The sequence below is a fragment of the Leptidea sinapis genome, chromosome 10, assembly GCF_905404315.1.
Source record: "Leptidea sinapis chromosome 10, ilLepSina1.1, whole genome shotgun sequence".
In the NCBI taxonomy this organism is placed as follows: Eukaryota; Metazoa; Arthropoda; class Insecta; order Lepidoptera; family Pieridae; genus Leptidea; species Leptidea sinapis.
This window is the reverse complement of record NC_066274.1, coordinates 8724694-8737008: the sequence shown is the minus strand read 5'-3', so window position 1 is coordinate 8737008 and position 12315 is coordinate 8724694. Positions and strand designations below refer to the sequence as shown.

At 33.3% G+C, this 12315-nt stretch overlaps 1 protein-coding gene across 1 annotated transcript; it reads left to right on the top strand.

The window, feature by feature from the left end:
* The first annotated feature begins 8025 nt into the window (after window positions 1–8025).
* LOC126966642 (adhesion G protein-coupled receptor E4-like) lies at window positions 8026–12062 on the top strand. Its single transcript, XM_050810803.1, has 5 exons — window positions 8026–8214; window positions 8785–8941; window positions 8975–9213; window positions 9445–9627; window positions 12021–12062. The coding sequence occupies exons 1-5, from the start codon at window positions 8026–8028 to the stop codon at window positions 12060–12062; spliced, it is 810 nt and encodes a 269-aa protein (XP_050666760.1).
* Window positions 12063–12315: the final 253 nt, after the last annotated feature.

Genomic DNA, 12315 nt, shown 5'->3' with positions numbered 1-12315 from the left:
CTGTGCAAAGCAAGAAAATTATTGCAAAACGCGCGGTTGTGGAATGCCAGACATCAACGTGATGCGGGTGCTACTTTACACGTAGTGTCCGGTGGTGGAATTCGGCCGCTGGAATCAACCCGAACAGCTCCTCTGAGCACTCCCCGTGATAAATGCGGTAGAAGATGCAGAGAGCACCCACATCTCTACGCAATGCCAAAGAATAAAGCCGATCGGATATGACTTGATCGTCGATGATTCGAGCCGCTCTTCGTTGTATGCGGTCAAATGGAAGAAGCTGGTACTGGGGAGCACCCGCCCAGAGGTGAGAACAGTACTCCATGTGAGGCGGAATTTGCGCTCTATTATTTATATTATTTGCACGTTGCAGGTGAAGTACAGTCTCGCCTTACACACATGTACTAGTACATCAAGCTTTTTAGAGGCCAGTTTGGCTTTCTCTTCCAAGTGACCACGGAACTGAACGTCGCTCGATTTATTGACGCCATGTATGCCAATATCGTCCGCTTCATCACATTCTACCAACTCACGAACACTCAATTAAAAGTCAAACAAATTAATAAAAGAGTTTTTCGTAGTTTTCATAAATTTATTCAGCGTTTGGTTATAAACTATAACTATTGCCAAGTTAAATTGGGTGGCCCATAGAAGTATATCTCCCAATTCATCCCACCAATGTAGTCATATGGTATGTACCACTCGTAGTAGAAATATTTGTAGCGTTTTTGGGAATGGCAGTAAGTTATCCGGGGCACACAAAATTGGAAGCTATATGCCGTGCTCCTGAAAGTGTCCTCTTCGTGGGAGATTGCTCGTAGGATTATGCAAGTTGGTATCCTTACAACATCGATCCAGCCCTTTAAAGAAGCCATAAATGCTTTTTACTAATATTCTCTGATAATTTATACGTCTAAGAGTTTAGATAGAGCTTCTTGCTGCTAGACAACCAATAATAATAATAAATATCGTTTATTTTAAAGATTACATATACATTTTTAGTGGTTGAGACTTCCCAGTAAGTTGTCTTAGGACACTTGTATTGGGAATATCTCGCAACTTCCTTAGCAGATACATTATATTTATTAAACAATATAGACACAAACAGAAATGATTAAAAACCAAATTTTACAATTATCGCACAATGAAAACAAGTCTGAAGACTGTGTGTGTGTGTGTGTGTGTGTTTGAGTGAGTGTGTGCAGTTGGGTTTGAGTTTGGACCTTTAATTGGGTCCATCTATAGAATGCGTGTGCTTGTCATGTCAATCTGATCAGAAGATTTTCAATGAAAACAGGCCAGGTTTATTACGTTAGTGTACGTGACTACGTCTTAAACTCGAGATTTGTTTGTCACTCTGTGTAAGTGTGCGTGTATTGCTCAAAATAGAGGCTAACAGTTTATCTAGACGAATAAATGATCTAAACGAATATATATTTTAAGGCATTACTGCTTACCCTAACAATTAATTTTCCAACTATATCCAGCGCATCCTTATGTATGTGCAAGTAAAATTTTGTATCCTTCCTATTGCAATCACCAAAAAAGTATTCACTGTGAATAGATTCTGGAAATAAAAGCAATAAAAGTTAAAGTAAATTAAAAAAAATAATAAAGAAATACATAATACGGTTGAAGTCTCCCCAGACGATTATTGAAATGCGAAATTATATTTTTGTTATTCTAGATAATGCAAAATAATAAAATGAAAAGGTTCAAAATGAGAGAGCAATTTTAACACTCGTCACTTGCAAAACATCGAGGGTGTGTTGTATCATATTAGCTGTTATAGTTACGGTTTAAGTCAAGTTTAACGTTAACAGTAACCCTGACCTTAGACTGTGGAATGTGTAGCACCATCGGAATAGTAAAAGTTATAAATATCTAGTCAGTATCGAATATTTGTTTGAATTTTTTGAGAGGTCGCCCGGATAGCTATTTAACATTAACAAAACCCGGCGAAGATTGAACGGTTACGGTTACGGTAAGTTATAATGTCGTCTAAAAATTGGTGCAACTCATATTTTATTGGTACATTTTTTATTATTGCTAAAGTTAGTTGGTGAAACCCAGCCTAAGAAAGTCGAAATCGAATCTTATTATAGTTTTTTTACGGAAAAAGGGTAGAAACTAGCGTACCTACCTGATATTAAGTGACCACCGCCGCCCACATTTTTCTGTAATACCAGGTCCGTTGCCGGCAAATAGATAAAGTATTTTAACATTCACTAAATTTATTACCAAAAATGGCGAAGTGTTTGTAACGGACTTACAGAATAATGACTTCTTAAAGATGAGGACAAACTCCACCGCAACCTTCTAAGGTTTTGACGCCCTTTTAAAAGTGATTGGTCCCCGGGGATGCGATAAAACTCCCGGAAAGCATCCAAGCTGCCGGTCCCTAATTAACAGCCTTTTTTCCAGCCGATTTCCACCATTGAAGGTATACTTGTGTGCATACGCTCAAACCACGACATGCTATCGTACAAGTAGATCCTCGGATTTAAAAGCATCGACCCCAAATATATTTAAAAAAAATACTCGCTTTTTGTTAATGAAATGATTAGTTTCATTAATTTAACAAAAAGCGAATTAAAGAATTAGATAGAAATTAGAATTACCTGGATCTAGTTTTGTTCCTGACATTGTTAACTCATTCATAGAAGTAAAATATTGCCAGCTGCTACCTTCAGGTACTGAGAATAACAAATATAGTAAATGAAAATCAAATTATAAATATTTTTATACGAAGGTCAAAAAAAGTTTAATTTAATCATTTAAGACCATTAAAAGTAGAGTTTTATTGGGAAGAAGAAGTAAGGAACACGTTTAAATAAAACACTGTTAAAGGATTAAAACGCGTGTTAGGATTAAAACACAGTTACAAATTGTAACTGTGTTTTTACAGTAGATTTTTACGTAAAAGTTACATTTTTATTATTATTTAAGTTAATCTCACGTTTCAAGACCTTTCCAGATCTCGTTTTCAGGGAGAGTGAAAACGAGTTACAATTATACGCATTTTTATCCTTTAAATGTGTAACACTCGCGTTAATCAAAGAAAATACTAAGAAACATGGTGAAACTCGTTTAAATCACTATTTATAGCAATTTCACACACAATCTATGCAATGATGTGACAAAAATACTCAAACATTTCAAATGCAAATAAAGATTTTTATTATTATTATAATGACTTAAGCAACTTTTTTAATTTAAATCGGCTTTACTCACGATTAATTGGTGTTGGTACCGACTAGTAAGGTCGCAACAGTCGGAGGTATTAAAAATATCTCAATAATTTACGGGGATATTTTCTTCATCTTTAAGTTTCACTTACACTATTTTGGATGCCGGCTAGACTATGGGTTCCACGCCGCCTTTTGTGTTTCGGTCGGATAAGGTCGCCGAAGGTCCTCCTCAACCTCAAGGTGACGTGCGCAGTTGTAGTGCCGCTCAGAATGTTTGGGGTTTTTCAAGAATCCTGAGCGGCACTGCAATGTAACGGACAGGGAGTATCAATTACCATCAGCTGACAAACCGCTCGTCTCGTCCCTTACTTTTTCATAAAAAAAATTACTGATCAATTTTTTCCCAATGTAACACACTATTTAGACTTAAGGAAAAGTTTGCTGTTGATACAAGTACTAATGTAGTATACATCTTAAATTTCAATTGTTTTAATTTCCGAGGAACAAGGGCAATATAACAAAATAAAAAAGCAGTTTATGATAGAAATGATTTCAGAATACTTTCAGCTATTAGACAACGAAACAAAGAAAACCGAAGAACCGACAAAAATGATTTTTTTTATACTATCAAATTATGTACGAATTTAATGAAATTATATTTTCACGATAAAAAACCTAAGATGTAACAACATAGAACAGAACTATTAAATGAAATATGTAATAATGTATATAAAAAAATATTATTTTATAGCAACTGTACAATATTGTATATTTTTATTGAAAAGAGCGCAAAAAAAAAGAATGCTGGGAGAGTTTCTTGCGCCGCTTCTTCTCTCTCAGAGCGCCATTTGTTTCCGAAGCGGTAGTAGTATCTAGTAGTATAAGAAATGACATCAAAAAGAATTCTAAAGGAATCAATTTTGAGAAAATAAATGCCTTTATGCCTTTATGTTCTGTTCTGTGTTAACTCACTCAATACCAAAGAATATAATATTATAGTACAAGTATTTTTAGCAACGACGCTCCCCTATGTGCTGGACAGACCAGATCAAAGCCCTAACCAATACTCCCCTCAACACATGTGCCAGAGAAGCAAGCGTCGTTCGACGGGACCACGACTGCTCTGTCAAGAGTAGTCCGACGACGAAGAAAAAGATGTTTAGCAAGTATACTTAGCTATTTTTAAGCAAATTAGTTTCAAATATTTAAAAATATATTAATAAATAATTTTATTATTGTCTTACCAAAACTGTAAAGTAGTAATATACGATACATAACATTTCGCAGCATCACTAACACGGAAAGATACTGAAAATGAAACAATGCATTTAAAAGAAGCACCGTCTTATTTGTATTCGAAAACTATTATTATTATGTAATTGTTGAACAAAACAATCGTTGTATTTACAAATAACGCTTAATGTCTTGCATCTCGAATGTCTATATTAATACACCTTTAGCTTGATTTTTCTCGAAACTAGAATCTAGATGATAGGAACATCATGAAAATGTTTCAAAATTCCATTCAAAGAACACACATTCCAACAAGACATAATATATTCTCAGCAGCACAAAATGTGGCCTAAACACTGCATTTTTGTTTTTAATTTAGTTTAGGTGTAATTTATAATGATTTAATTATAAAGTGTATGATTTAAATGTAGTAGACCCAAAAATTAATGAGATTGGAGGAATTTAAGAAAAATAACTTACGAAAAACGAATAATATTGTCTTTTAAGAAGAAATTCAGAAACTTTACAAAATTTATAATAAATTATACGATAATTTTACTATTTAATGATTATGAATCGAATTATCATTAGTAGGCGTAAAATCTAGGAAGGCAAGTAGATGAATAGGTAATTGTTTAATATACTAAAATAACACGCTTTTCATAGAAAACCGAACTAAAAAACAGAAAAACGATAGATGAAAATTATATAAATTAACAAACATCGTATTTTGCGAATTGAAAAATGGAATAATTTTATCAAATTAATGTATTATCATCGGTTCTCGATAAATCTACGAAGTTTGAACGAAATCTGGCCGTTTCAAATGGATCAAAATAGCTCCCAAACGATCTGTTAAAAGCAAATATACAGACAGGTGAAGCTAAATAAAGCATATAAAAATTAAAAATAAAGATAATAAAGAATTAATATGTTAGTGTAAATAGGGATACAACTATAAATCACGTCTATAACCATCTTACTACTACACTACATATTTATAGAAAGCCCGATATACCGATAAATAAAATAAATAAAAATATTCAATATATTTTCAAAACAAAACACCTTGTAGAATAATAATTCGCTTGTGACAATGTGTTTGTTGACAGAAAGCTTATTACGAAATCCTGGTAACAAATCACAGTTCAATACCAAACGCGAACTTGCACAGTTATTCTATTTGTTAGTAATTGATATAGAAATTATGATTTTCTGTATTGTTTCTTTAGGCTGGATTTTGGCTTTTACAATCAATACCAGCTACCAGGTAATAATAGCAGTTTTATAAAAACATTAAATTTACTCACAAGATTCATGTCTCACATAACTTTCACTGCATTTGTGAGACAAAATCAAAATGGAATATTTTTATTCAAGCAGATTTAAAAAACACTTAAAATCTTTTTAAAATAGATCGATAAATATTTATATTTAAACTTCATTTATAATAATTATATGCATGCATACTTTATTATTAACTGTGCTAATATGAATAATTGGAAAGCTAAATCCAAATTTATTTTTTTAGAGTTGTGTTGAAGAAATAATTGGAAAAGGTCTGAAGGTAACATGGCCCGAAAGTTCAAATTCATCGTATGATATAAAATCAAATCCAGTGTGTTATGACGATGATAAAATAGTGACCCGTAGTTGCGTAAATGATGAATGGATACCAAGCTCTAAAGATCTGAAGCCATGCAAGGATACCTTAAAGTTGGCAGATACTTATGGATCTCCCACATCATGCCCTCCGAGTTTTGAGAAGATTTCAGAAAAAAATAATGATTACTGTTATCAAATTCAACGTAGATCTTCCTGGAGTTATCCATGTCTTCAAAGTGGAGGTGCGTCAATTACCCACCTTGACGATGATGATGTTTTTTCTCTGCTAGAATCACTCAGAGCTAAAAATATCTCAAGGTATTTCTGGCTTCCAGCCCGCAGAGCGAATTTATTTACCCACGTTACATGGTTTACTCCAGGCCAAATGTGGGGAAGAACTGTTGAAAGCCAAAATTTGTTACAAATCCAGGCTTCTATCTTTAAAAGTTGTCTATTGTTGGATATCGAATTAAGTATTCTGATAACGGAACTATGCATAGCAGAGTATCCCAGCTTATGTTTCTTTGCTAATAATATCAACTACCCAGCAAAATGTCCCAAAAAATATCATGGTGTAAGGTATACACCTGATGAAAGTATATGTTTCGGTATCGAGGTGAGGAATACCAGTTTAACGTTTGAAGATTTTCACAGAGATACTTGCACTCTGATGGGGGACAGAATGGATAGTGATTTAAGTAGATATATTTACACAGAAATAGCGCAGTCTTACGACCTATCGGATGACATATGGTGTTGGTTTTCTACATCATACTATATATATACAGACATAGATGATTACAGCATTTTGAAACCATTTTTTTCCGACTTTAGGGTAATTGTGAATAATAAGGGTTCTATAAAATTAACCAAAAAATCGTACAATGAAAGTTTTCCATGTATGGCGTGTCGTACACAAGTTTTGCTTGAAAGAACTGAGATTAGCTTAGAATATGATGAACTTGATAAAAGAATGTATTTGACTATTTATTATCCATCTGGTTTATGGAGATACAATGAAAACGACACAGGTATACAATGTTTTTCTGACGCAAAAGGATTTGTAAAAGTTATAGAGATAAACAAAATTCCATTTATTAATGTTTCGAGAAGCAATAGTTACGTCGAACAATTAATGGAAAAAACCGTGTTTATCATCGATCTTATAACTGACCGATCCGCGCAATACTGGTGTGAAGGACACACAAAAAATTTTTCTTTGATATCAACAGAAAAAATAATTGTTAGTCCTCAAGGAAACGATGTTCACGTGTTTTCATTGGCATTGAGTTTCTTTATCACTGATCATGAAATACAACAAAGACTTGATGAACATTTAAATGAATTAGTTGAAAATATAACTTATATTTTTGACGCTGATAAAGTCTTGCCGATGGATATTGTGGATTATGCATTAGACAAACTGCATGTTATCTTTCATTTACATATAGAAATAAGTAATATCGACGATGACAAGGGAATGAATATTAAAAGACTGTATGAGAAATTAAATGAAACTGCATACAATGAACTACCAAAGTATAACTACACATTAGAAAACCTTGCAAGTTCCATATATTGTTTGCCGGTCACATCAAGTTCTGATAATATGATACTTGACTGGGAATTAACGGAAATAGGTCACATAGCTGCTCCAAAGCAGTTCTGCTTGCAAGGTAACGGTTTACCCGTCAAGAGACTTTGTGATGGATCATATATCACTGGAAGTACATGGGGAGATGTTAGAGGAGTATGTAAGGAAAATTATTCACCATCTACTACAACTACATTGTTATATAATTTTTTAACAGGAAATGTCCCCGAAAAAGCTGCTTATCGCTTTCTAACACAAGGACTAGGAACAGCTTTAGCAGATACTGGAATAATCATACCAGCTGACATCTTTTACCTCTCTATATCATTGACAGTTATTGTTGATGTGGCTCAGCGTAACGAAACATTATTAGACATGGGTAATATTGATAATATAGCATGGATAATGAATAGGATAATGATTCTTGATAAAAAATATTTACAACTATCACAAACGCTAAATTCCACTAATGTGATACTAGATACTATCGGCAAGATTATAGAAATCTTGACTAAAAAAACTAATTGTATAACACCACAAACTGCTAGGATTACACACGAAGTAATGGCAAGAGAGCCAGAGTTTATAATTCAAGTATGTTACCCATATATCAATAATGTTACAGGTGTGGCAATTAGAAGTTCCAACTATTCAAGTGACTTTAAAGATGTTGATATAATTCCCTTGCATCAAAATACGACAATTGAAGAGATCTTAATGATAGAAGATTTGGAAATCGCAACATGGATACCACATGAAGTGATTGAGAATCTAATCAATAAAAGAAATGATTCAGAGGGAATTTTTTCTAATCTCGAAGATGTTCGTATAATTATAACAGTTTTCAAAAATGACGCAGTATTTCAAGAAATTGACTCTAACAATTTAGTTATCAACAGCCGTATTATAAGTGTGGCGATTCCTGGTTTAATTACAAATTTGGAAAATCCAATAACATTAATTTTTAAAAGCGTAAATAATCTGTTTTATAAAAGATCTTGTGGGTATTGGGACTTTCATATACGAGAAGGAAATTCAGTCCCCGGTCACTGGTCAGAGAAGGGATGTTATTTAGTACAAGCTGTAAACCATACCACGGTTTGTCAATGTTATCATTTGACACATTTTGGACAATTAATAAATATACGTGAAAGGCGTGAGGAGGACTCAAATATACCGAAGAATACCAAAACTTTAAATATAATCTCGCTCATTGGAAGTTTCTTGTCTCTCTCAGGTATTATGGGTATATGGATTACAGCAACTGTTTTTCAGGCCTGGAGGAAAAAACCAGGCACTAAAATTCTTATCAACTTAACTGGTGCAATAGCCATACCCTTGATAATAATTGCAGTATATAACTTGGGTACTATATGTGAAGGTGATGAAAATGGAATTATTCGCAAGAAAATGAGAGTTGTATGCATTATATTGGGTGCTTTATTACACTATTCCGTTCTTGCTAGTTTTATGTGGATGCTGATAGCTGCTTCTCTGCAATTCATACGTTACGTCAGGGTGTTCGGTGTATATAGACCATCAAGATTTATGGTAAAATTCACATTAATTGGGTGGGGAATACCAGTTTTACCCGTGGGTTTTGTATTATTAAACGATAGAGAAAATTATATACCCGATTCCATGACGTGCTATGAACAGGCAATATGCTATCCAAAAGGTATTTACTTAATGTGTACTATTGTTGCACCAATATGCTTAATTTTGTTCATCAATATAACTCTTTTTGTATTAGTTATCTGTGCAATATCACGAGGTCCAGATGGCAAAGTTCGATCTACTGATATGGACCTTATTGGAGCACAGTTAAGATTATCAATATTTTTATTCTTTTTGTTGGGTCTTACATGGGTATTTGGTTTGTTTTCTTTTAGCAAGAACCTAATTTGGTCATATCTTTTTTGTCTGACATCGACGCTACAGGGCTTCGTCTTGTTTGTATATTTTGTTATATGCGACCCAATTACAAGAAATTTGTGGGTCGCGTTGGTAAAACCTCAGTTCCGTAGCACACCAAGAGAAAGTATTTCAAGCATTAGCAGCGGATAGCACGATGTATTTCTTCACGGGATAATAGGGTATATGCCTATTATAAAAATAAAAATTTTATGTAGTTATATTTGACTTAGAGATAATTATTTTAAAAGGGCAAAATGTTTTGGAAAATTCAAATATTTGAAGTGTTTTAGATATTCCAATTTTATTCATTAGAAATACCCAAACACAACTTTGTGAAACCAATTACCGGCTGCAGTTTCCCCGAACCGATACGACTCAGACACCTTCAAGAATAGAGCATATTCCCTTTTTAACCCTGGTTTTGCGGATGTCCATGTCTTGTCTCATCACTTTCCGTGTCGTGAGCCTCATGCCCATTTGTCCCCTCTTTAATTTCTCTTTAAGTAATATACATTATCCAACCTAAATTACTAATTTACAATCTTGTACGCTGGAATTTAGAATAAAATACATGTTATTATAATATGTAATATGTCTTAAGGAACTATTATAGAAACTCACGAATTATGAAGTTAAAGATTTAGTTTATATTACAACAGGAAATGAAATCCTAAATAAAACTTTAAAATGACTTGTTTGTTTGATTTATTATGAAGAATGTAAACGAGAATACAGCCAACAAAGTAACGTTGAGTTACAAGTAAGTTGTCCACAATGAATGACATACAAAAAGGTGTATATATTTGTACAATATTTTTAAGAAGTGAGTATCCGTATTTCTATTTTACAAAATTAAGGTTATTAATATTATAGTAATAGAATATTTTTTTATGTTAGGAAAATAATAGATGTTCAAACTTAATTTTGATATCAATCTATCTTCGGATTTCGGATTTATTGAAATATTAACATTGTTTTAAAATCATAATTCGCCGGTTGCAGAAAGTATATTAAAAGTTAATGTTTCATTATATATATAGCTGTATTTGACTGTCTAAATGAAAAAGACAGTGACGGTATTATCTATATATATATATAAATATGATTTGCTGTTCGTTAGTTTGGCTAAAACTCGAGAACGGCTGGACCGATTTGGCTAATATTTGTCTTGAATTATTTGGAAGTCCAGAGAAGGTTTAAAAGGAATAAATACGAAAATGCTCGGAATCAAATAAAAACAACGATTTTAATTAAAATAATCGTTTAAAATTGTCGTTGTTATCAAATTGAAACCTTATAAATAGCCAGTATTTCAGGAAAACTCTGTTTTGTAAGTAAGGAATATCGTGTGTAATTAATCGAAAATAGTAATAAAATTTCATTCGTACCTAGATTATATGTAAAAAAAGAATTCCTTTTGTTTGTTTTAAGCTTATTTTATACAAAAGTTTAGATATTTTATTTATCGATTGAAGCAGTACAAAGTCTGCCGGGTCAGCTAGTATTTAATAAAAGAGTAACTTGGATGCTTTTTGTAACTGGCGGTATGTCAATTAATTTAATAGTGATTATGTATATAAGTTAATGATAGTAACAATTATTATTGAGAGCATTAAATAATAGCTAAAACTATCAACCTATGTAGATTTTTATTTAGTTTTAATTTTTTATTTTATTTTATTAAGTGGTCAATGCTTGGAGGGCCGTGCCTGCTAACCAAGCGATGTACGCTATGAGGTCACACCAGGTTGGTCGACAGAGTGATGATGAGATGTCAGAACTAATCCCCTCGATTTCTGATGAGAATCTACCTCGAGGTACATTTTACTTCAATATATATTGTGAAACAGTTATCAAAGTAGCCGCCGATGTAGGTAATATATATATATATAACTTAGAATACTGGGCAGTTGTATCAACGTGAAACAGTCACTTCTTTTTGCACTTCCACGTCTTTTCAACCTAGAAACACGGTTTAGGGAAGCATATTCTACAGTTTTATTGAAGAAAGTTCCGAGCCGAATACCACATCCAGTCAGTGAGGAGAAATTTAAATCTAAGTGGCGTATGGGATATCGGAATTCGGTGGCAGAGATAAGGCCAAACAGGTCTTTGGAACATTCATTATGAAAATGAAAAAAAAAATTAAAATATTTATTTCAGTAACAAAAATGGTACAAACATAATAGTGGATGTGACCATCTATTATGTAAGAAACACTTGTGCCAGAAAGCCACGCTCTTCCATATCAATTAAAATTAACAGTACCAAAAACTAGGGATCACAAATTAAGTATAAAAATATAATGTAACAAAAGAAAAATATTATACAAACAGGATGTCTGTGTGTGTGTGTGTGTGTGTGTGTGAGTATGTGTGTGTGTGATCATGTGTGCGTGTGTGTGTTGTGTGTCATTGTTACTTTTCGTAAAACACTACTTATTGTACTATCAAGAAGGTATACCTAAAATTTACTCCGTGTAGTTAAATAGCTCTTCCAAATGCGAAATAAAAGAGACACAATAAAGCGACGTAGAGACAACGACGTAGAGCAGCGACGTAGAGACAACGATATGGGGACGCAAACCCAAGTGATCAAACCGTTCACAGGGTACCTATTCGAGCCCTCGAAATTCAAGCAACTCTAGTGTTGCAGGCTGTTAATTGGTTTGGCTTCACCAGACCATAGACAAGAGCAATAATCCATATGTGGCCGGAATTGCACCTTAAGGAGCGTTAGACTATGAGTTGGCTTTGAAGTTTATCTTGCGCTATTAAG